The sequence below is a fragment of the Capsella rubella genome, unplaced genomic scaffold, assembly GCF_000375325.1.
Source record: "Capsella rubella cultivar Monte Gargano unplaced genomic scaffold, Caprub1_0 scaffold_3, whole genome shotgun sequence".
In the NCBI taxonomy this organism is placed as follows: Eukaryota; Viridiplantae; Streptophyta; class Magnoliopsida; order Brassicales; family Brassicaceae; genus Capsella; species Capsella rubella.
This window is the reverse complement of record NW_006238921.1, coordinates 9209902-9235695: the sequence shown is the minus strand read 5'-3', so window position 1 is coordinate 9235695 and position 25794 is coordinate 9209902. Positions and strand designations below refer to the sequence as shown.

The 25794-nt window shown below is 32.2% G+C and overlaps 6 protein-coding genes and 1 long non-coding RNA gene across 7 annotated transcripts; 5 read left to right on the top strand and 2 right to left on the bottom strand.

Moving 5' to 3' along the window:
• Nucleotides 1-2326: 2326 nt before the first annotated feature.
• LOC17890938 (heat stress transcription factor C-1) lies at nt 2327-3861 on the bottom strand. The gene is made up of 2 exons (XM_006296654.2): nt 3469-3861; nt 2327-3339 (listed from the first exon to the last, which is right to left on the bottom strand). Exons 1-2 carry the CDS (start codon nt 3694-3696, stop codon nt 2596-2598), a joined length of 972 nt encoding a protein of 323 aa, XP_006296716.1. The 5' UTR covers nt 3697-3861; the 3' UTR covers nt 2327-2595.
• Nucleotides 3558-4316, top strand: LOC111831669. Its single transcript, XR_002834789.1, has 2 exons — nt 3558-3647; nt 3950-4316. It is a non-coding gene; the product is annotated as an uncharacterized LOC111831669 (long non-coding RNA).
• A 2679-nt stretch (nt 4317-6995) lies between these two features.
• Nucleotides 6996-9025, top strand: LOC17891054 (probable ubiquitin-conjugating enzyme E2 37). The gene is given in 7 exon segments (XM_023786568.1): nt 6996-7209; nt 7321-7390; nt 7462-7567; nt 7823-7921; nt 8004-8114; nt 8201-8831; nt 8834-9025. Coding segments are annotated over 7 exon segments (1230 nt in total). The 5' UTR covers nt 6996-7061; the 3' UTR covers nt 8899-9025.
• A 1084-nt stretch (nt 9026-10109) lies between these two features.
• LOC17891665 (monooxygenase 3) lies at nt 10110-11864 on the top strand. Its single transcript, XM_006299703.2, has 6 exons — nt 10110-10220; nt 10297-10443; nt 10516-10578; nt 10657-10819; nt 10888-11116; nt 11195-11864. Exons 1-6 carry the CDS (start codon nt 10141-10143, stop codon nt 11731-11733), a joined length of 1221 nt encoding a protein of 406 aa, XP_006299765.1. The 5' UTR covers nt 10110-10140; the 3' UTR covers nt 11734-11864.
• Nucleotides 11755-15117, top strand: LOC17893779 (monooxygenase 2). The gene is made up of 7 exons (XM_023786274.1): nt 11755-12099; nt 13348-13476; nt 13564-13710; nt 13778-13840; nt 13927-14089; nt 14162-14390; nt 14471-15117. The coding sequence occupies exons 1-7, from the start codon at nt 12050-12052 to the stop codon at nt 15016-15018; spliced, it is 1329 nt and encodes a 442-aa protein (XP_023642042.1). The 5' UTR covers nt 11755-12049; the 3' UTR covers nt 15019-15117.
• Nucleotides 15118-15607: 490 nt separating this feature from the next.
• Nucleotides 15608-16160, bottom strand: LOC17891395 (putative defensin-like protein 257). Its single transcript, XM_023785611.1, has 2 exons — nt 16103-16160; nt 15608-15813 (listed from the first exon to the last, which is right to left on the bottom strand). The coding sequence occupies exons 1-2, from the start codon at nt 16158-16160 to the stop codon at nt 15608-15610; spliced, it is 264 nt and encodes an 87-aa protein (XP_023641379.1).
• Nucleotides 16161-19655: 3495 nt separating this feature from the next.
• On the top strand, nt 19656-20976 carry LOC17893155. The gene is made up of 2 exons (XM_006298723.2): nt 19656-19923; nt 20625-20976. The coding sequence occupies exons 1-2, from the start codon at nt 19699-19701 to the stop codon at nt 20811-20813; spliced, it is 414 nt and encodes a 137-aa protein (XP_006298785.1). The 5' UTR covers nt 19656-19698; the 3' UTR covers nt 20814-20976.
• Nucleotides 20977-25794: the final 4818 nt, after the last annotated feature.

Below are 25794 nucleotides of genomic sequence, written 5' to 3'. Positions count from 1 at the left end.
CTAATTGTGTATATCTGAGTGTCTTAAGTGTCATCGAACAATTTCATTGGCTATATCAAGAGAGTGAATAAAAGGTTGTCGAAAAGTGATATTTTTTGTTTAAATTAAAGATAACTAAAGTTTAATTGAATTCATAATATAATGATTTTCAAAAATAAAAATTTATGTAATTTTTATATTTTGTATACTAAGAAGTTCTTAATGCTTTCTTCAAGGATGCTATTATTTATTTTTTTAATTTTATATGTTCACTTACGTTGTTTCTATAAATTTTTTTTACAAATGAATTTATTTTTACTTACGTTGGTATTCAAGGAATGAATCAATTCATGTGCTATTATAAAAGAAAGCATTTTTTAAAGGACAACAAGATTCGCTTGGTTAAGAATTAAAACCTCTAACCCAATCAAAATCTAACACACATCAATATTAACTAAGATACACTACTTTATTTATTGTCTAACCATCACCAATAAAAAACCCAATATCCTAATGCACAAAAAAGAAATCTACCAATTAAGAATGTAGATTTTAAAATTAAAAGGACGTGGGTCAATCACTAACCACATGTTAGGTGCATTATAAAAAAAAAAAATAATTCCAAAACTTTTACATGGTTTGAATAAAACAACAATTTATAGCATCAAAAAGAATGGTCCTTTTGATTCGCTAGATCCTAAAAGAGACTGTGACATCCTCCAATCGGGTTCGCTCTTTGTCAACCTTTCAAACTAGTCGGACAAATGTTTCCATTTCTGTCCAAGTGTTAGTGTCACGCATTTTGATTTGGACAACAAAATACAATTCTGATTACTAAATTGAGGTTAGGCTAATCGATAACCAATAGTGTGTTTTGCTAGCTAATTAATAGTGTATAAAAAATGAAATGCTAAGGAGTCCTTTGTGCTTTTTAATGGATAGTTGCAAAAGTAGACCGTTCAATATATTCGAATTCAGTTTTTTTAAAAAAAAATTAAGTAAGGATGTATGTTAATTACTTATCTATTGATTGGAGAAGTATTTGGCCAAAAAGTTTAAATGATGGTGTAAAATATTATTATCAAATTAATAGAAAAATTTTACATAACATATAATTTTTTATTACTAGGTACACCATCTACGAATCTTTTAACATTAACATTCAAAATTAACCATAATACATTAGACATGTAAAGAAGACTAATACGAAAAATATTTAATTTTTAATTATAAAAACTTTATAAAACTCTCAATCTTTTCATCTTCAAAAATGTTATCGTCATCTTAACACCGAAAAAAGAAGTAATATTATTGGAGCTAATCAATTAATCATGAACTACAAAAATTTTTTTGCGATAGTTACTTTTGCATGATGTGTGCGTATCGACAATCAAAGTGTGGGATCAGCACATCTTTACAAGAGATTTTGCCACTATATGCTAATCGACACGCGTCTTAGTGTGAGACATCATGTGGTCCAAAATTAGGATCAATCGTTGTTTAAGACACTCACTAACCCAATGAGTGTTCGAAACGTTTTTGGCCCGATCGACCAATGTCCCATGGCTAACTGTCACGTCTCAAAAACTTTAAAATAATTTTTAGATGACAGTGAGAGTGGATCGTCGTGTTGGGGTGGGGGGATACGTTTGAAATCTGAGTGGGTGCCTTGTTGACTTGTTACTACCACTCGATCGACTAGTGTCGCTTCAACCACGGCTAAATACTTGGGCAATGTTTCTACTAGTTAGCTTTGAGCATGTGGGTATAATAAGCTAGTCTATAAACAAATCTTGAACTATCATGTGTTTTGAACAAGTGTCAAAAGAAAGTCAAATACTCTAAAAAATTAAGTAATGTCTTAGACTTTGGTCCGATCCATGTCTCCATCATTGTGGTTTTCTTATAAGATTGATAAACCTAGAATCAGTAGTCAGGTTAAATTGTCTTTCATGCCGACATAATAGATGAGGTGCAGGTGGTATAAATTTTTATAGGTAAAGTGTGTTCGCATATACTCATTAATTGAGGTTCATATATATGCCAAATCTACATCTAATGTGGTATAGACAATTTTGAATTTATATGTAGTTCAGCAATGTGTTTGTATAAACAATTGAATCGAAAATGTAAGGTTAAATCTATGAACAAAGTTAAAAGTTAAAACCTTGGGGATGCATCCTCACATGTCTTGTATAGAGAGAAAACCAAATAAGATAATTTTCTCAAAAGTGTTTCCTCAATCAATAAATAATAAATCATATATATAAAGCAAAACACACAAAAGAAGATCAAAATTGTTGTTTATTACAAAAGTATATAATAAATTACAAATCACCTGGAAAAATACTTAAAACCAAAGTCAACATATCAGCTTTAACAAAAATATAATTAGGAAAAAATTATATACTCGTCAAACTTTCTAATAAACGATGACTTCTGACTCTATCTATCTCCCACTGTCACGTAACTTACTTCGATCATCTCTGTCCTTATTTCTTGGTTATACTTTTACAAAAATAATCAGAACAACAAACAACAAAAATGAAATAATAATAATAATACAAGAAACCATAATAATAATATTGAGATGATATATCATGTGAAGCTAAAAGCCTAAAAGCCACCTCGAAACAGAGAAAACGGATAAGGCGGTGTTGTTGGTGGATTTGACTCTACCACTCCTCCAAACGTCGCCGTTTCTTTATACCTTTCTCCTTGTATACTCCCACATCCTCCTCCTCCTCCTCCTCCGTTTACACTCTCCGGTAAAGACAACGTCGACGTTAAAGACGATGACGTCGACGACGAGGACGTAGAGATCATTGAGTTCGTCACTAGACCGAACTGTCCTTGCGTTATTGGAACACACCACCCTAAAGAATTCTCCGGCGAGTGGTTCCGGTAAAGATTCTCCGTTGACGACGGTGACGACGACGACATAACTCTATACACCCTCCCTTCGTCTTCTTCTTCTTCTTCTTCTTCCTCTGCTTTAACTGTTGTTACACGACGCTTCTTCTTGTCGGAGACTTGTTTCTTGGTCCGTTCTTTCTCTAGCATCATCCTTGGGAGGAGATCAGGATCTTCCACGACTTTGTATAAGAACGCCATCATCTGCTCCGGTCTCCTCTCAGTAGCTTCGATTCTTTGGTTCATCCTTTGTATCTCTGCCTCTAGCTCTCTTTGCTCATCTTTCAACCGTTCGATCTCTCTCACGATCTCGCCGTCCTCTGAATCTTGGCCGTAGATACCACGCGCGTGTTTTCTACGCGCTATGTTTCTTAGTAAGTGCTTCTGTCCTCTTAGAAAATGTTCGTTCGCGAACTCCCACCTGTCCGGATCCACTTTTCTAAACCCCTAAAGAGAAAAAAAGACATAAAGATTAGTGTCGGAAGACGAAACTTTGTTCTGTCTTTGTCTTTTCGAGTTTCGGCTCATAACCTCTTAGTTAACCCAGAAAAAAGAACAAGAAAGTAGATTAATTACATAGGTATTGAGTTGACGAACGAAGCTGCTGAAGTTGTTGTGTTTGAAGTAAGCAGGCAAGATCCGTTGAGAGAAGTCGAGAGGATCAACGACTATGAAACTATTATGAGCAGGACCCCAAGTGATGAGCCAATCGGTAGAAGGATCGTTGACCATCTGATATGTTTTCACAATGAAAGGTGCGATCACGTTGTTGTTGTTGTTGTTGTTATTATTGTCGTCCTCCATATCTATTTCTTCTCTTTCTCTCTCTCTTTTTTATATATGGCTTTATATGTTTGTTGTTCGTAAAGAAATTAAGAAGGAACCTGAAGGGTTTATATAAACAAAAAGAAAAAGAAAAAGAAGTTGAAATAGGAAATTAAAAATGTGAAAATAGTAAGTGTTTTGTTGTGACAGTGAGACTAATATCGACGTGGCTTGCTTTTTCTGATAACGTGGCGACTTCGTGTTTTGCTTTTACGGTGTTCACGGGGTGCAGAGCTGGGACCTCTATGCAGGTGTCCTCAAAGCCCTCTCAGGTCTTTTTTGCCCTTTTTGGTTTTCTTAATCTTATTCTCTTATGATGATGATCCAGTGCATATGAAGCTGTGTGTTATAATCTTTATCGATCGTTTACTTATGAAACTATACTACTATATAGTGTTTTGTAGGAATCAGTCATTGGTTTTTAAAATATCTTATAAAGTGAAAAAGTACTGATTCAAGCAAGCATCATAGAATAGAACATATCACATATTTTATAAGATTTGTATAATAGTGATATCTAGCTAGCTAACACATATGGTCTCATATGCCCTTGAATTTTATCCTGAAATATATATGATCAAGACAAATCTTGTTTTCTTTGTCGCATATCATTAAGACAATCTAATGACACATGCAATCGTAGTATTGTTTATTGCAAACATGAAACACCAACACTAAATGCCAAGTAAAGATGATGTTTAATTTATAGATAGATTGAGAAAACAAAACATGATCTGGTCAAAGCGATATCACTACTATTTTCCTATACATATCCATGGACTCTGGAGTAAATAGCCACACAAGTGTTGCTACAAGGAGGTTATAGTATTATAAAGTTTCCATAAACATAAACTAATCTAATGGACAAAGATTGCTTGGTTAGTAATCAAAAACCCTTTAGTTTCCAATCAAAATCACACGAATCCAAAGGCATTACTATTATATATTGTTTAAAACACACCACTGAGAAATCCAATAGCAATCTTATGGAGACTATAGTATAACTTTTCTTAATTAAATACTGATTAGTTAATATAGACTTAATTCAGGGGACGTGGGTCAAATGCTAACCACATATTACATGTGTTATAATAATGTTATATAGTTTGAATAAAACAAGAGTTTAGTGAATCAAAGCATGGTCCTTAATCATCGAGAGCCTAAGAACAATGACCTCCTCGTATAGGCGAGAGACAGTTTCTCCACTTTTCATCATTTTTTTGTTTAATTGTTGTCTCCTTTCTTTTTATAGTAAATATTACTTTTTAAATCGAATCTTACAACTATTTTCTGATCAATAATATTACTTTGATCGGCAAATGGGGTTAGCCACAAACTATAGCTTTTGTTTCTTTGATTAATAGTATTAGTACAGTTTCAATATCTAAGGGAAATTTTTATCAGGCTTGTTACAAAGAACAAGTGGATTAAACAATTACTTAGAGTCACCAATTTATTTTATAATTTTAAAGACTATTGATTTTGTTTTATAGTGATAATAGATACTATTAAGAGTTACACTCATCTTTACCAAAATTTGTTTTTTAATCATATATTTTACATGGCTTTAAAATCATTATACTATAAGAAAACAACTATTTCCTACCACCATTTTTGACCCAATAATAGATAGAAAAGGCTATAAAAATGATTTCGCCAACTATTTTAGTTAGATTGATCTTGATTTCGATTTTAATTTAAATTTTGTTTCAAAAGAAATACTAGAATTTAGTAGTAGAGATCGATAGGTTAATTACCTCTCTATTACGACAATTAATTATATTTACTTTTGAAGAAATTTCAGCACTGTCAACTACTATCTATTGTAATTAAATTAACGTTTTGTCAACCTACAATTAATTTATCTGTTTCTATTTATAAAATACTTATTGAGTATTTTAATTAAAAAAGTAATTGGAGGAGACATCTCTTCCCCACTACATAACTTTTGTTGTCTCGTCCATAAACGAAATTAAAAGAGAGCAAAGATAGTGTTAACACACTGAGACGGTGACGTGGTATGGCTTTTGTAATAACGTGGCAAGTTCGTGGTTTTTTCTTTTATGCTGCTGTCACGAGACAAATATGAAACCCATGCAGGTGCCTCGAAGCCTTTTAGGTCAAAAATTTGCTTTTCTTAGGTGGCAAGTTATTTGGTCCCAAGTCCCAAGTCCCAACCATTGTATACTACTTTGAGATATTTTTGAAGAGAGGAGAGGAGAGGAGAGGAGCGAGCGTGTGGGTGGGTGCGTGGGATACTGACATGGTCCGCACTGGTTAGTGACTCTGAGGAACGAGTAGTGACTCGACACGTTTGTGTTTAGAATCTTTCTAGCTGGCGATTCACACTAGCTCCACTACTCGAGTGTTTTTTTGCTCTTTTTTAATATTCTTCTGGATTGTTAACTAATTACGTTGTTTAATTCAGGTATACGAACATAGTTGTGTAAATAGTATAAACATATTGATGTTAGTACGAATAAGATAGTTTAGTAGGCGATTATACATCATTTCATACGTCATTGGGGAGATAGTGTACCCTATCGAGAGGCAAAGATTAATTATTTTGAAAATAATTTGTTTACGTTATAACATCATTGACGATAGATCAATGACCCGGACAAAGTAACCAAACCCGAGAAACAAATCCGAATCCGATCTAAAAAATCTGAATCCAGGTTCGAATACGAAATGAGTTATAAATTTCGAAATTCAAAAATTTTAATCCGAACGGATACCCGAATACGCTCAATATAAATATATATATTTATAATAATTTAAATGCTTTAAGTATTAGATTTTTTGTATATTTGGATAAATGCTTTAAGCATTAAATTATTTATTAGTAAATTCGGATACAAATATTCAAAATGTTGCGATAGTTTAAATATTTTATAGTAGTTTGGACATATTCGAATATTAAAATTTTGAGTTTCGGAATTTCTGGTAATTCAAACCCGAAACTGATCCAAACCCGAATTCTAAAAATACCTAAACAGCCTATACCACCATTAAACTCGAAAACCTGAAATACGCGAACATTGAAGCAAAAGTGTATTTTTACTGCTGCTGATCAGTTTTGAGTTTTGGATCAATTATTTTTGAATTGAGTTTCTATATTGGGCCGACTCGTTTTGGGCCTAATAATAATTGGGACTTGAAAATTAATAACCTTTCTTTCCCCGCCAGTGCTAATCACCGCAAAATCCCTTTTGCCCCCAAACACTTTTTTCTTTCCCCGCCAGTGCCAATCACCGCAAAATCCCTTTTGCCCCCAAACACTTTTTTTTTTTTAATCAGAAGCTGTGGAGACGAAGAAGAAGAAGAAGACATTGTCTCAATCAATGGCTCAAGCAGCGAGATTAAGCATGAGAATGCACAAAGAGGTGAAGCTTCTCCTCTCCGATCCACCTCACGGCGCTTCGTTTCCACATCTCTCTTCCACCGCCGCTGGCTCCGGCGATCTCTCCACTTTCTCCACCATCGATGCTCGTTAGCTTCTTCTTCATCTCCTCTTTCTGATTTTTTCCATTTCGCGTGATTGATACTCTCTATAGACTCTTCTCAATTTGATTTTTTCGTGTTTGGTTTTGGTTTTGGCAGAAATCGAAGGTCCTGAAGATACTGTATATGCTAATGGAACCTTCAATGTGAAGATTCAAATCCCTGAGAGGTACCTATCCTTCTCTGTTGTGGTTTAGATGATTTGTCGTTATGGTTCTGATGAGAATCTGGATCTATCAGATATCCATTTCAGCCACTAATTGTGGCCTTTGCTACTCCGATTTATCATCCCAACATCGATAACAGTGGCCGGATTTGCCTTGACATCTTAAATCTCCCTCCCAAGGTTAGAGATATGTGTGTTGGACTGATGTTTTAGCTAGAGAGATTGTCTCAGTCTTTGTTAGATTGAAGCTTTAAAAGCTTCCAATTCATGTAATCAATCTTGTGTTTGTTCATAATACATGAAAGATACTCAGTAGTAGTGATGGAACACATGAATGTTCCTGCTTATGAAATCTGTAATCTTGAATCTTGTTATGAATTGAAGCAAAAGTGTGTTTTCTTATATAAAGGGATAACAGTGTTTAGTTTGTGATAGGGGGCTTGGCAACCATCTCTGAATATATCAACAGTATTGTTGAGCATAAGATTGCTGCTTGGTGAACCGAATCCGGATGATGGTTTGATGTGTGAAGTAGTAAGTCTAACTCTTGTGTAAGACTTTTATATTCTCTGAGATTTTGCTTTTGTTTTAAGTTTTTTGTTTCTGGCATTTACAGAGCAGGGAGTAAATATACAATAGACAAAGTTTTGATTATAAGGCACGAGAGATGACTGAGAAGTATGCAAAGGTTAAGAATGATGGATGCAGTACAAGCCTCCAAATTAAGGTGGATAAATTGGTTATTTTATATACTTATTTGCAAAATCTGAATCTTCGTCATTGAGGTTTTTAAGTATGGTTTTGTGTATTTAGAATCGTGGAGATGAGAAGGCTTGTGGAAGTGGAAATAGTAGTATAGCTGGTAATGACGATGGGAGTAAGCTGAAGTTGACAGTGGATTCCTCCTTGAGGGTAGCACATACTTTGAACAGTGATAATGCAGCAAAAGATCAACAAGAGGATAGAAATGGGAAAAGAAAAGCAGCGATTGGTTTTTGCGAGGCGAATACATCTGGTAACGATGGGATAAAAACGAGCAGGAAAAAGTTATCTCTTGCCTTGCCTCTGCAATCTCAGACGAAAGAGTTGTGCGGCGAAGAGCTCGCAAATGCAGTTGTTTCAGCTGTTTGCAAAGAAAACAAGAAACCAAATTCAAACGGAAAGAAGCTTTCTCTGAGGGTGAAGCAACCATGTAATGACACCTTGGCGAGTTATCAAACTTCTGCTGCAAAGAGTTACAACCATAGACAAAGCCGAAAACTGTCCTTGAGACCACTTGGAGAGTTCACTGAAGTTAGCAAAACCAAGGTACCTTCGCAAACTGAAACGGAACTAGAAACGAATCAAAACGAAGATTCAAGAAGTTGGCGAGGTGAGTTTGATAACTCGGTCTTGGAAGAAACATCCATTGTTCCAGACAGTGATGAAGAAGGAGAAGAGAAAAAGTCTCTTCAAGGTCAAGATTATCATTAGCAAGAGGAAGAAGCCTCAAGTGTAGACCTCTTCCATAAAGCTTATGATTATGAATTTTAAAAACGAGTAATATAAAGTAAAGTCTCAAGTATCAATGGATTAAGTCTTATTGATAAGAGTAGATTAGAGAATTGCACTATTTTAAATTAGAAACACCAACATTTGTTTAAGCCAACATTACAGATTCCATCTTTGGGACATGTAAAGACACAATCAAAGTCTCTCTTGCACGGTATGTTCGAATAACTGCCGCCGGCGTAACTTGAACTTCCGGCGAAACCCTCTAGTTTCTTCTCATCAACTCCACGAAGCTCTCTTGCTTCTGCTCCGAGATCTTCTCCATCATTTTGCATATGCAACAAACACAACGAAATGATTAGAAAAAACATCATACTCCTTCTCTTTTACACAATCATTGTAGTATTTTTCACAGACACTAAGAAAATTATACAAGTTTATATTCTAGCATTGATTGATACACTGTTTAATATTCTATATGCACAAAAAAACAAACACTCTTTGTAAAACAGAGAGAATGATGTATATTGATTTAGATATATTTTAAAAAAAAATAAACAAACACTTACTAGATGTGATGACCAGAATAAAAACCAAGAGAGAAATCTTGAGAGAAACGTTCTTCATTCTGATTTTTTTTTTCAACTATAAAATTGGAATATCTTCAAAGTTTGATAATGCTTCTTCAATTCGTAGTGCATGTGTATATATATCCTTATAGTTTGGCAAGTCCAATCCTGTTATTGGTTATGTTATCAAATATCAGATCAATTATTTCCTTTAAAAACTATGTAATTGATAGAATAAAAAGATTTGTTCCATCACTCAAAACTTCAAAATTGTTAAGTAATCGATACAAATAGAATAGAAGAATTCAAATCTTTAAAGGGAGAGAATCTGTATATACTATACAAGAATTGAATATGAAGTCTGTAATATAAACTATCTCCAACTTCCAACTAAGCTGAAATTTCTTAAGTATCCCGAATGGTTATTGTACTACAATATTCAAACTAACCGAAACCGAACCCAACCGAGTCGAAACCGAACACGGTTAACCGAAGACTCACATGGCTAAGAGCCAAACTGGCAACTGCCAAAGACTGTTTTGTCCGTATATTGTTCCATTCCACGCGCCAAAAGTGCGTGTTCTACTCTAAACACGATGATGAACTCTTTAATATATACATAGTTATTGAATTAAGTGGTTTCTTTCGTTGTCTTACTTTAATCAGAGCTTTCTACGATATAATCAACGCACCATGGAAGCAGAAAGTACCCAAGATATCATCATCGTCGGAGCTGGGATCTCCGGTCTTGCCACCGCACTTGGTCTCCACAGGTGTGTATATGTATGTGTGTCAAAGTATCTGTTATAGTATCTAGGTGAGTTCGTTAATCAAAATTGGAGGTTACAGGCTTGGGATCAGAAGCATAGTACTAGAATCTTCTGAGAAGCTGAGAGCCACAGGATTTGCAATTTCTTTATATTTTAATGCTTGGAAAGCCATGGAAGCTCTTGGTATCTCTCAACATGTTCGTAGTCTCGGTGATCGCTTTCAAGGGTAACTAACAAATTAAACACTATTACTATTAATAGTTAGTAACTATGAACTTTATAGTTGACCTTGATGCAGATGGGTGGTCAGACCTATTTCTTCAGGGGATCCTCCTAAAGAAATGGTCTTTCAAGAATCTGAGTATGTATCTTATCATTCCCTAGACTATTTTCAAGAAAGAAGAAACCTTTATAACCTTTGTTGGTATGGTTTTGTCAGAGAATATGAAGTTCGATGTGTACAGAGGAAGTTGCTGTTAGAGGCTCTAGCTGGTGAATTGCCTGAAGGGACCATACGGTTCTCATCTAAGCTTGTTCATATCGAATTGTCCGGACACTACAAGATGGTTCATCTCTCTGATGGGATTATACTCAAAACTAAGGTCCTACTCAGTACTCTGACTCTTGAGTAAAATAGCCTGGTCTTGTAAACGAATTGTTGTCTTTAAAGGTTTTGGTAGGGTGTGATGGAGTGAAGTCAGTGGTTGGTAAGTGGCTAGGCTTCAAGAATCCGGCTAAAAGTCCTCGGTTAGAAATCCGTGGACTCACTCATTTCCCGACAGGCCACGGGTTAGGGAGAAGGTTCTTTCAGTTTTATGGCAAAGGTGTTCGTTCTGGTTTCATCTCATGTGACCAAAACACTGTCTACTGGTTCCTAACCCACACCTCTACTGATTTAGGTAAATAAGACTTTACTGTATATATATATCTACATGGTTCTTGTTCATATCATTGAATCCTCTCTTTGACTTTGTTAGATAAGAAGAATCACGAAAATATCAAACAGTTTGTGTTGGCCAAGATCAAAGACTTGCCTGACAACATCAAGAGTATTGTGGAGACCACTGATCTTGATAATTTGGTGATGTCTCCATTGAAGTATCGACCTCCATGGGAACTTCTTTGGGCAAACATTGCAAAAGACAACGTATGTGTTGCAGGGGATGCACTTCACCCAATGACTCCTGATATTGGACAAGGTGGTTGCTCGGCCATGGAGGACGGAGTTATCCTCGCTCGTTGTCTCGGTGAAGCTATGAAAGCTGAGTATATTAAAGGTGAAATAGAAGATAAGGACGAGAATTATAAACGGATTGAAGATGGCTTGAACAAGTATGCAAGAGAAAGGAGATGGAGAAGCATTGATCTAATAACTACATCATACACAATAGGTTTCATACAACAGAGTAGAGGGAAGTGGATGGCCTTGTTCAGAGACAAGTTCTTATCCTCTTTCCTTTCTTGGTTGCTGATGAAAAAATCTCATTTCAACTGTGGAAAACTTAGCCATGAATGAGTCTCAATGAGCAAGCACAATGATAGAGCACAATGATAGAGCACAAGAGCTTTAGTCAAAAGCTTGTTTGCTTCAAGTGTAGACTTTGAAGCTAAGTGGCTTAGAGTTTTAAAATTTATTTTCGATTATTATTATTATTAATCTTGAAATACATATGAGAATATAACGTTTGAAGTGCTGATAGATAAAGGTAGATTACAATGTGATTAATTTTACAAACATTCGCATATGTTATGGTTGTTGCAGAACCCTCCCTTTGGACCGGGACATTTTAAGCTACAATCGATGTCTCTCTTGCAACTTAAAGTCTTGTCCAATGTGTCATTGGGGCTTACATACTCTAGACTTGCGGCGGCACTTTCATCGGTTAGTTGTCTTGCTTCTGCTCCAAGATCTTCTCATACATCATTTGCATAAACAAAGTGGCTTTAGGTTAAAAAAAATTATGATTCAACCACTTACTCACATCAAAATGATCTACTAATCACTCTTTGAATCACTGTAATTCTTATATGATAGATACTATTTTATGACAATAATAACTAAGCATTGGCAAATAGAATTATTTTCTTGATGTCTACATATATTTATAAGATGTATATTGATGGACATTTTCATCATTTTTTTTAGATATATAAATCAAATAAAAACACTTATTAGATGTGATGACCAGAATGAAAACCAAGAGTGAAAGCTTGAGAGAAACGTTCTTCATTTTCGATTTTGTTTTGGGATTTTTTCAACTTTGAAAATGAAATATCTTGAAAGTTTGATAGTGCTTTAGTTCCTAGCTAGTGTATAGGTATATATATATTGCCAAGTCCAACCATGTTATTGGGTTGTGTTATCAAGTAATAAAGACTTTTAGATTAATTTCTAAAAACTATTTAATTGACAGACTATTAAGATTTGTTTGACTTTCAAAAGTGGAAAGGAATCTATATACAAATAGAATAGAATACAAAATCTTTAGTAACTATCACAATTCAAGTTTGAATGGATACATTTCCATTTTCATATTTCTTTAAATGAAATAGTGATCAGTTATCTGACATATATATTATTAATTTATTATAATAAGTTCTATGGATTTGTTTGCAAAATACTTATAATGGATGCATGGTAATCTAGTTGACAAAACAAAATTGTAAATGGATTTTGTAGCCAATTGTTTATAAAATCTTTTACTCTACCAAGTCGTCGCATTGACTTGGTAGATCATATGTGATGTAATTTAAGAAAAAAAATATAAACACATGTAATAATTTTTAACTATGGAAACTATGAACCATTATAACCTTTGTTGAAATTGTTTGGTCAGAGAATATGTGGTGAACTGTTCTAATCTAAGCTTGTTTACGTCAAATTGTCTAGCCTCTACTAATATTAATTTATCAAGATATCAAATTATACATAATTTAATAATATTATTTGATTTTTTTTCACCAAATATTATTTGATTCATAAAAATCATTTTAGGACCAAAAAAATATTAGTATCAAATTTCATTGATTTTACATAAGTTTTACTCAAGGTTGGAATTTGATTAGAGAATCATAACTGTAACCACCGCTAGAGCTTAAGTGCCTTGTTTGACTAGTCATCCTCCTCCAGCCTCCAGAACCTTCACATATCAAAACAAGTAAAGCAGAGCTCTCTAACCATGGAAGCAGAAGGCACTAGAGATATAGTCATCGTCGGAGCTGGAATCTCCGGCCTTGCCACAGCCGTTGGGCTTCATAGGTGTGTCAGTGTGTGTGAAAGTACAGCTTCTTTTGAGTTATAAGAAACAGAGTAAGTTAACCAAAGTGGTGTGTGTTTGTGTCACAGGCTTGGGATCAGAAGCACAGTGCTTGAATCTTCTGAGAAACTGAGAGCAACAGGATTTGCACTATCTACTTATTTCAATGCTTGGAAGGCCCTAGAAGCTCTTGGTATCTCTCAGCATCTTCGTGATCTCCATGATCGTCTTCACGGGTAACTAACAATTACTTTTTTCATAGTGGTTCTGTGGCAAAGGAACTTATCTTTGATCTTGATTTAGATGGATGGTCGGACCAATCTCTGCTGAAACTCCTCCTAAAGAGATGTTATTACCAGACTTTGAGTATGGTTTCTTATTAGATGGACTTTACATAATAACAACAAAGAAAGAAAAGTTTCTAACCTTGTCTGTTGAAATGGTTTTGCAAGAGAATATGAGGTTCGATGTGTACATAGGAAGATGTTGTTAGAGGCTCTAGCGAGTGAGTTACCTGAAGGGACCATAAGGTTCTTATCTAAGCTTGTTCATATTGAATTTTCTGGTCGCTACAAGATGGTTCATCTCTCAGACGGGAGTGTTCTCAAAACCAAGGTAGTAACTACTTGTTTTTGTGTAATGGGCTGGTCATGTAACTGAACTGTGGGGTTTCTAAACGACGTTCAGGTCTTGGTAGGGTGTGATGGAGTGAACTCAGTGGTAGCTAAGTGGCTAGGCTTCAAGAATCCGGTTACAACTAACCGGTTAGCAATTCGAGGGCTTGCGCATTTCCCAACAGGCCATGGATTTGAGAAAAGGTTCTTTCAGTTTTATGGCAATGGTGTTCGTTCTGGTTTCGTCCCGTGCAATCATAACAGTGTCTACTGGTTCGTAACTCACACGTCTACTAATTTAGGTAAATGGAACTTTTATTGTATACATGATCTTGTTCATATCCTCTATACTATCATTGACTCTTCTCCTTGCGCTTGTTAGCCGAGGAGACAAGTCCGGAAAATATCAAACAGTTTGTGTTGGACATGATTAGAGACTTACCTAAGAACATCAAGAATGTTGTGGAGACCACTGATCTTGATAACATGGTGATGTCCCGATTGAAATACCGACCTCCATGGGAACTTCTTTGGGCAAACATTGCGAAAGACAACGTATGCGTGGCAGGGGATGCACTTCACCCAATGACTCCTGATATAGGACAAGGTGGTTGCTCAGCCATGGAAGATGGTGTTATCCTTGCTCGTTGTCTTGGTGAAGCTATAAAATTTAAGAATCTTAAAGGTGAAACAGAAGATGAGAAGGAGAGTTATAAGCGGATTGAAGTAGGTTTGAAGAAGTATGCGGGACAAAGGAAATGGAGAAGCATTGAACTTATAATGGCATCATATATTGTAGGTTTCATACAACAAAGCAGAGGGAAGTGTATGAACTTGTTCACAGACATGTTCCTTAGGTCTTTCCTTTCTCGGTTGCGGCTGAAAATGTCTCACTTTGATTGTGGAAGCCTTAGTATTGATTCTAAATAAAATTTAAAGTGTCTATTAGTCAAACTAGTCAAATTTCATAAGTATTTTATTATGAACAGTTATATAAGAAGATGTATCATGAAAATATCTTTTTAACAATTACGTACTCCCTTCGTTTTTATATAAATGAGTTTTTATAATTGTGCACATAGATTAAGGAATCAATTAATTGTTGTTTATATTTAAACTAAAACATTATTTAATAGCTACTTTGATACAATTCAATCAATAAAAAAACAACATGATTAATATAAATAATTAAAATCAACAAATTCTAATTGATTTTGCATAGATTTGCGAAAAATTCATCAATTTTTTAAAAAATATTTCTAAACCTAAAAAACTTCTATATAAAAACGAAAGGAGCATAAATGTTTACAAAGAATTATATAAATAGAACTGTCAATAGATGATTCATATACTACGAGATTGGTATACAACTTTTGCACCCCTACATAGATGTGAAGATTAATGCTAGATGATTTAAAAAGAGAAAATCAAAATCAAATTCTTTATTTTATTATTGGTCGATTCAATTTCTGATTATTAGTATTGAAATTAATGCAAGTTGATCCGAGTAGAAATTTGTTTATTGGTAGTAACAAAAACATTTGCCATAATAACATGTTGCAAATCCTGTGGAACATTTTAAGCAATCAGCATCAGCTTTGCAAGTTTGACCTTGGAGCGGGTCTTGCATCAAGGTCCTGGTGGTACCGGCGTAGTTTGAACTTTCGGCGGGAACTTCGAATTCATTGTTAGCTCCTATTAGCTCCCTTGCTTCTGATCCAATATCTATTCATTTATTGTTTATAAAGATTTACTTAAAGGTACTTTTATATAATAACTAGATGGATAAATTATGAGGAGGTTTCATTAATAATTTACCTGACAGTTTTTAAAGAGGATGACAAGTAGAAATCTCTTAGGTAAGGATTTATTTTAAAAATATTTTAGTTAAAGAATATACATTGGATCCATTGATACTTGAAAGTATTTTTATTTAAAAGTCGTAAAAAAAAAAAGTTTTGAATAAACATGTTTTTGTTTTTGTCGAAAAAATAAGTTTTGTATAAACACTTACCAGATGTGATGACCAAAATGAAAATCAAGAGTGAGAGCTTCAAAGAAATATTCATCATTTTCAATTTTTGCAAAATCTGAATTAAGCAATTTATTCTTGTGAAAGGTTGATGTAGTGTTTAGCCATTTATTCATCCATATATATAAGCAAGTCCAGTCATGTCAAAGATTATTAGAATTAATACATACCAAATGTTAGTGGTGACAATCTATTAGTATTAGTTGAGAATCAGTTTTATATAAATTTCTATGAACAAATTATCTTTTTACTAATATGTTAATGTCATTGGATTTCAACTGCTTAATTTTTTTATTAAGTGTAAACTTATATAATCATGAAAAGAATTGAATCATCACATAATACACATAATATCTATATATTAAAAGAATGTCATTTGTGCTAATATGTCAAACCCACAATTATTCTTAACCTTTTACATTTCATTTATTTAATTCTATTATTTTTCTTTTCAACCACTTTGAATTATATTCCATATACTATTTATCCTTATTATTCAGAAATTTATTTCTAAATATAGGTATTGACTTATCAAAATTAAATATTTCATTCAACATTTAAACAATAAGGAGGATTTATTCAATTAAATATTTGTAAACCCATATAAAAGTTTTTATTGATTTTGAATCAACATGTTTCGGTATGGAGAGTATTAAAATAATTTACTGACAGAAAAACTTTCATATATATTAAGCATGTTGTATAATAACATTAACGAATTTCATATATATCTTTTTCAATAGGATAAAGAACTTTATTTTTTGCTGAATATATTAAGAACATAATTAAGTTAATAGTTTGTCACATGTCACATTCTAGTGAGAATGTTAAGATTTTATATAATAACATTAACAAAATTAGGTTTTGTATTACTTTAATGTTTGTTACAATAAAATTTGTTTACCTCTTTTTGCGAATTATAAACATTATTAGTGTTTTATTGATTTGTTAACTTGATTATTTAGTATTATAATTAGTGAAAATTATTTAGAATGGTCCACATATTATGTGAAATAACTAGAATAACAGATAAGTATAACAAGACCTTCTTACCTATTTATTTTTATTATACATAACTTATACTTATATATAGTATACTAGTGATGGACCCGCACGTACGTGCGGGGTTGTTTTTACAAAATTACGATTTTTTAAATAGATGCTATTTTTGTAAAATTTTGTTGTATGAGTTTATTTGATAAACTATTTATAGACATACAATTGTAAAATATAAATATCATATTACATATTACAATTTTAAAATTATTTAAATGAAAATGATAAATGATATTGCGTGTTTATTTTTTAAACTAATCAAAACATTTCTAATTGTTTGCTTAGAGATGTTAAATCGGATTTGAGTTTGGCTTTAGTTTAAATTGTTTTATGTGTAGTTTAGAATGGAAAACCCGTCATGTCTTTTTCCGTCTCGTCCTGACCTGTCCCGTCCCACCCCGCCCCGTCCCGTCCCCTTTTCTATCTGTTATAAAATTTATGTCCCATAATCGTTTCTTTTTAAAACATAATCATTTGTCAATGTTTATTATAAGAAACTTGGTAAAATATTTAGATGGGATACCCTTCCTCGTTTAAATATTTATTTTTATCAAACTAATAAAAATGAAATTATCAATCTAAGTCACATGCTCCCACTATTTTCATTCACAAGGCACTGTTTGTAATCCTAGCATACACAATCATTGTTCGATTTTTAATTTTATTGATCTTTCAGTTTCATCTTTATTTCTCATTACTTTCTTCAATTCAAAGATTCATGTTTTAGCCTTTTTGTTTTCTAAAGATTTAGATATTTCTATTATTTTAAATACATGGATTTATTGTAGTTTTGTTATCTGAAGTATACATTATCATCTTGTGCCCGTCATTTCATGTATAAATATTTGAAATAAATAGGAAAGTGGAAATTAAAGTTAGCAATTTAAATTACATGTCCCCGTATCGTACTTGTAGTTTTATATTTGAAAGTTGAAAGTGAATTTAACTTTATGACCGTGTCTCATAACAATTATACCTAATCATGTTTTTTATGAGAAATAATTCAGATAATATTTATTTTCGAATTATATGTTCCCGTCTCGAATCTATTCCTATAAGTTTATATTTTTTAAATAAATAACACCATTTACATGTAACTAAATATAATTTTAAAATATATAAAATTTCATATAATCATCCAAAAGTAGAGATTTATACGTTCCAAAGTTGAATTTTGTTCAATATTTTGAGATTTTGAGAATTAAATATAACTAATTTTTTTTTTTGCAACCGGTTATCCAAAAATTATATATTATAGTTGTCAAGGATAGTTTAAAATTGTACGTATATGTGAGATAATGTTTGTAGATATTTATTTATTATATCATTTATATCATACCAATTTGACATTTAATTTCTTTTCAATTAAATTAAATCATAAAAATATAATCCATTTATTATTTAAAAATTGGTAATAAGTCGTTAAAATCATTTAAATGTGATATATCCACTTGTTATTTAGTTTTAATCTTAATAGAAATTCTACATGTTTATAATCTCAAAATGTAGTTTATAATTTGATAAAACAATTATTTAATATTTGATAATAGTAATGATATGCAAATTTCCAATGGGTGAAGATTTATTTTGTTAAGATTGTGTGAAATTAATAAGAAAAAAGAATTTTAGAATAATCATTAACTAACGGCTTGACCAAATAAAAAATCATTAACTAATTGAATTAATGATAAATTTTGTAGATATCTTTTGTGCTATAATTGCTAGATTGCTTTTTGAATATGAATATTTTTATGTGAAAATAAGAAATTTATATGATCTAGAATTTTTATTAGCATGTTTTAGCAAAAATATATTTAATTATTGATTTATTTAAATTTTATTTAAATTTAAAATTATATTTTTTTTTCAAAATTTGATGATATGATCAGTTATGTATATACTACTATGTAGAATTTGATTAGTTGATTATTTCATAAGCTAACATATTTTTTTATCTTTTTATTTTTCTATAAAAATGTTATCTTTGTTTTTTAGATATATGATGATTTTGTTTTATTATATTTCATTCTATATAAATTATTAATTTCGAAATTATATTAAAATATTAAATTAATATTAGATATGTTTATGTATATTCAAAATAGATATGTTTACATATATTTAATTTTGAATTTAATTGTCCATTTTTTATGGTAAAAGATTATTATGATTTCCATAAATATAGATAGTTGTTTTTTTTTTTTTTGCTGTCATTAATTCTGTTTGGCAACTGGAATATATTTCATGAAATTTTTTTAAAAAATTGGGGGGTGTTTGGCTTCAAGTTGTCCTTCCAAATTAATAGTATAAATTCGATTATATAACTATAATGTATCCGATTATATTTATGATATACTAATTTGTTCAAAAAAAATACTAATTTTTACTCTTAGTTTACAACATTAATCAAATATTTTACTTGTAATTGTTTTAAAAAAAACTTGAATTATAATTAAGAAAATAAATTAAAAATGAAAGTGTTGAACGGAACCGATTGAATCATCGAAGACAGAGGCGGAGCTATGGCGCCGCTTTATGTATCGGCATCGCTTTCGTCGCCGTTGCCACTTCTCTCTCCGGCACTATCTTCACCGTCGCTAAACAGAGCAGCTAAGTCTATTGGTTGGTGTTTCGTCTCCTTCCAACGATTCTCTCTGAGCCGCAAGGCGAGGAAGCAGTTGCAGGTGGTGTCTATGGCTCCTGAGGAAGAGAAGCTCACTCGTCGCAACCCTCTCGATTTCCCTATCGTAAGCATCGATTCCTTTTTAGTAATCGATCACGACTACTAGGGATTTCACATTGGTATAGAGAGTCTCGATTTCGTTGTAGAAACTTGAAATTTCAGTCACGGTATCTCTGGAAATTGTATTTGGATTCTGGAGTTTTCAGGAGATTGGGGAAATTTATTGTTCTGTGCCTTTAGATTTATACAGTTATCAGTTTGATTTGATGTGGTAGCAGATGAGATTGTGAGGCTATCTCAAGCTTTGATTTGTATATGACTTGTCTTGTTCAGTGTTCATCACTTGCTATTAGTTATCTGGTATAGAGTTCTTTGGTTTGAGGAATGTGAATAATCCAACTCTGATCATCACTTGTTATGAGTTACCAGGTATATAGAGTTCTTTGGTTACAGGAATGTGAATAATCCAACTCCTTTTCGCCTCGTTTATGTATGAATCAATTACAGAGAAGCTGCATCTAGTGACAATAGTATACCGAGTTTTTTGCGTACCTCTGCATCGATTTCTTGGTTCTTTGTTTGCACCGTACCTTGATAGTTGATACATACACATTTGTTCCCAATTTCTGATTGTGAAATGTGAAGTTGTCTTTGCATTTCTTGGTGTGCCTTTTTATGCTCTTCTTAGTTTAAAGAAGCATATGATTGATCTCTATGGTTCTTTAAACATTTCACTCTCACTTGCTTTATTATTGCAACTATTAGGAATGGGAGAGACCAAAGCCAGGGAGGAGACCAGATATATTCCCAAAGTTTAGTCCTATGAAGTCACCATTGCCTCCCCCAATGCCTTACGATCCTCCTGAAGAAGATGAAGAAGAGGACGAGAAGAAAGAAGAAGAAACAGAAGACGACCCTGAGAAGGAAGACGAGGACCAACCCAATAACCAGTAGTAAGAAAACTCGTTTCTCGTTTCTCAAATTGTTGTTGTTATCTTGTTTTAGTAACCTTAATGGATCTTATTTCACGTTAAAGAGAGAAAAACATATTGTCAACCTTAAATAATGTTGGTGTAAGCTTGGAACTCCTTGCTGTGTAGATTTGTTCCTATACCTAGCTAACATCTGCTGTAGTAACCTCGCTTCCTGCAAACGATTTTTTGAATGTATTCTCGATATAGCACCTCGGATTTATAGCTTAAACTACATGTTCATAAACGAACTACCACTTAAATCGTAAAGATTTACCTTATTAGGTGTTGTTGGGAAAATAGTTTGCTTACGGACAGCAAGAAAATCTTTCTTTCAGCTTCTGGACCATGCTTGGTTTCTTCTGTCTCGTTCAAATATGAACTTAATATTCTTATTGAAGTCATTAGTTTCGAATCGTCTGCTATGTTATAAGACGCGAGTACATGTTTGTACCCTAGTATTTGCTCGATTACTTTGACTCGGTAGGTTAAACAAAACCTGTGTTATTGGTGAGTTCTTCCAGCAAGAGGTCCTATTAGAACTTAAAATCGAACATTATGCTTTTTTGTTTGGTTTTGTTAAATTCTGCTTTTGATTTATCTTTCAAATGGTCATGAAACTGAGTCATGGTAGTCAAATAATTCTGGTTAATAGCTGTATATCTATCTAACAAATTATAAAAGATATAGTATTTTCTCTAAAGTGTGAAACAAGTAGATTTGATTATAACTTTCAATGATCTTTAGCATTAAACAAATGATTATGAGTGATCAGAAAAGCAAGAAACACTAGGTCGATGTGTTAGAAGGTGAATGTGTTACATGTGCGTTTCGAGAAATCCACTAGGAAACAAAAGTCTTGTTAGTTTTACATTGTAAATTGGGTTTAATTAAATACATTGATGCTTAGTCGTGTTCCACATTTTCTGCATATTTTTGTTGTTTACTTCAAAACCGTGACTGTTACTTAATAATGCCGACACCTTACAAGGTTTTCACATATAAATGAAAAACAATTGTGGTTTCACCAACTAAAGAGTAAAGATTAGTAACGCTAGAAAAAAAAAATGATAATGGTTTGATTGGCAATTTCAGATCAATTGCTTTGGCGGTTACCGATCAATTTCGCGGTTCGACAAAGTGGTTGGAATAAAATTGCTAACCACCTTACAAAAGAAATAAAATAGGCGGTTAGATTTTGATTTATGTATGTTTTCTAACAATTTTTTTGCTCATTTATATATATTTTTTTATAAGTTTTGATGCAAACCATCAAAAGAGTACTAATTCGGACTAATGTTTTTTGGCACCCATACTAACCAAATATTTTGTTAACAAATACTAATCAAATTTTCCCGTTGGTAGATTAACCATATTTTGGTTAGTATATACTAACTATTTTTTTGGTTGGTAAATACCAAATCATTTCGCGAATTAACTAAAAACATTTAATAATTGTGAAAAATAGGTTAATATGGGAGTAAAAGCAAATTTCAACTTAGACAATTTCAAAAGTGTATTTTTATCCCTCAAAAATAATACCATATTTGCGACCATATTAACCATTTCTTTTCATAATCACTAATTAACTGTGTTTTAATCCTCAAGAATAATCAATGTATTGTAATTTACTTGACAATCTTATTGTAGTAGACAAAGTTCCATGATAAGCATTTATGAGAGAGGTGGCGGCTAACACCTCCAGCTGCCCAAGTCACTTTCTTGGTCCCTGCAAACCCTTATGGGGTTTTCAATAGCCATAGTGGACCAAGTTCTTCCTAGTCTGGTTAAAACAAGACAAAAATAATAAAACGAAAACAAAGTTAGAAAAATAGAAGACAAGTTCCGTTATGTAAGCGCAACCACAAACTGTAAACGCTTTCTATTTAGCTACTGTCATTCTATGTTCTCATCATCTCTGACTCGTTTGGACCATCTTGGTGTTACTTAGCTATTGTGTTTGGTTTTTTTTTTTTACCTTTTAGCGAACTCATGTCTCAGACTCAGCCACGTTTCCAATATCTCTTCATCGAGAAGCTTAGCTCAATCAATATATTTAGAGCCGTACGTATAACTATATTGTGGCTTAGAGTCACTCGTGACGCTACCTCGCTTTTGGTATATAAACATTTTTTATGATCTTGTGGTAAGCCACATCGTGCGCAAATATGAATTATTATTACATAAATTTTATAACGACATACATATCTTTTACTTGGTCACTTGTTTTAGATCCTATGTCTCTTTTGGTATTTAAATTTTATGATCTTGAGGTAAGCCACATCATGCCAATATGATCTGTCTTTCTTAACCATAAAATTTAAGTATTCTTTTCTCAAAATGCTACAAAATCTGTTCATTCATTATTGGATGTGTTGGTTTTATGATCTTGAGGTAAGCCACATCATGTCAATGTGATCTATCTTTCTTAACCATAAAATTTAAGAATTATTTTCTCAAAATGCTACAAAATCTGTTTATTCATTTTTGGATGAGTTGGTTTTATGATCTTGAGGTAAGCTACTTAGCCACATCGTATGCACCAATGTGATGTATCTTTCTTAACCATAAATTTAAGTATTCTTTTCTCAGAGGTTACAAAATCTGTTATATTCATTTTTGGATGAGTCGGTATATCCATGACCATGCACCCAATCTGTTTTTGGATTTTCAAGAACAAATCTAATAAATAAATTTTGCTGGCAAAAATATTTTGTATATCATGAATTATTATTACATAAATTCTATATAATTTGATAAGGACATACATATCTTTTTATTTGGTCACTTGTTTCTAGATCATATTATTCACGAATAATGAAGAGTCAATTTTGTCTATTTCACCTTTTGGTACGTCGGTCTCAAACTTTTTCTTGTTGTTTTAAAACTGCAATTATTCGTTGACAAAAACAAAACTAAAAAACTTATTCGTTGACAAGAAAAAAATAATTAGTCTTGAGAAAAAAAAATCAATGCAATAAATAATGATAGTGTTGTGACAGAACCGGGATCGTCGACTATACTGTATGTATTATTAAAAATTGATAGACGTCACAGTTGAATTAACAATAGAAAAGACTCTTATTACTTTATATATTCTTTGAAATAAACGATTATATATACATGCAAATTAATACAAAACTGAAACTCTATATTTCTATATGAAATTGAAATTATGGAGCTGAGTATACTGAATACATTTTATCTACTCATAATAGAGATGTCCATATGCATGGAGCTGGGCCAACATCACTCGTTGTCTTAGTGAAACCAAAGCGGCCAAGTATGACCAGTTCTTGAAGGCCACACATACTTGTTGGATTTTTCTGATGATTCTTTCTTAATAAATGGGATTTGGAACTACATATCCTTTATTTTCCCAACTACATATCTCTTTTTCTTCTGTCAAATAAGTATATATATATATATATATACAATCTTAATGTTTTTAATAACAAAAATACTCAAATAATATAGTTAATGTAAGCGTACGTAAAAGGTGAATCTTCCACCTCGAACTACTCTTCTATTGTATAGTATATAATTGTCATATGTAAGGTAATTAAATAGAGTTTTTGTATAGGGTTAATGGAATGAGACAAAAGCAAAAAAAAGAGTTTTAAACGACCCAAACGATACGCCATAGCCAACACCCACTCTAAACCTCCCTTATTCTTAGCATCTCTTTGAAAACTGATTTGTATTTTTCTCTTTTGTTATAACATACTATATAGTACGTTATGTGTTTCATGTTTCCAACCAAAATTGTATTTAATGGTTACAAATCCATTGATCGAGAACATTCAAAATCTTTTCTTTTAAGCTTCTACTACAAGAACGGAGTGAGATGACCGCCACTTACCAGCTAAGACATTTATAAATGATATGGGCCAATGATTCTTGTATAAATTGGAAAAATAGACGAAAAGTATGGGAAGACCTTTCACTTGACCTTCACATTTTAGAATTGTAGCAACTTTTAAGTTTCTTTTTTTGATGAAATCGTATTATATTGAGAAACCAAAACTTTCTTAATCCTTATTACATATACTGTATTCATAAAATAATTAAAATTGTGTACATGTCGCTAAAACCACCATGCTTAGGTTAACGTATAAAACTCCACAGCTAATTTTAAGTAAAGAAAACAAGACGATTATAAAATGATAACGTTTTCTGGATGTATCTTTCTTTCATCCACAAATGAGTTGATATCAGTATTGAATTATATATAACTTATGTTGAAATTTTAGTATCAAGTTTTTCATCGCTAGATATTCGTATTCATGTCTATTTTACAATGTTAGTTTGAGATAAATTGTCATAAGAATTAAGTATTTTTAAGCCACGTTATTTCACATATGTCGTCTACGTCATCAAAATTTGACCTTTTCTTGTCTTTAAGAAATTATATGTATGATTTTGTTCAAAAAAAAAAAAAATTATATGTATGATTTTGCATAAGTTTTTGTTTGCAAACATGTGTAGATAGTACTTTAAAATACAATATTTATTTGTTTATACAATAGTAATTTTTTTACTATGTACAAAATTGTAAATTATATATAAGAGATTATAAACAATCATGAAAGACTATGTTTTTACCATATTACTATAATTATTTAATTTTTATACAGAAAGAATATTCGATTGTGAATAATGTAAACAAACAACAGAACAGATTTCTGAACAGTGTAGACAATAATATTTGACAAAGATTATAAACAATTGAACTCATTTTCTTGAACTTTTCAAATTAATTGTAGAACAATGCCATCGATGATCGATGTAGATGGGTAACCAATGAACACCTCTAAGTTTTTTGTTTGTTATCAAGTTGTTGATATAAAATAATAATTGAAAGTCAACTTTTAGTAAGGTAGATGAAAATTTTAATTTTAAGAAAGAAAAAAATAGTACTTAACCTTTTTTTAACTACATGATATTAATTAAAAATGTATACT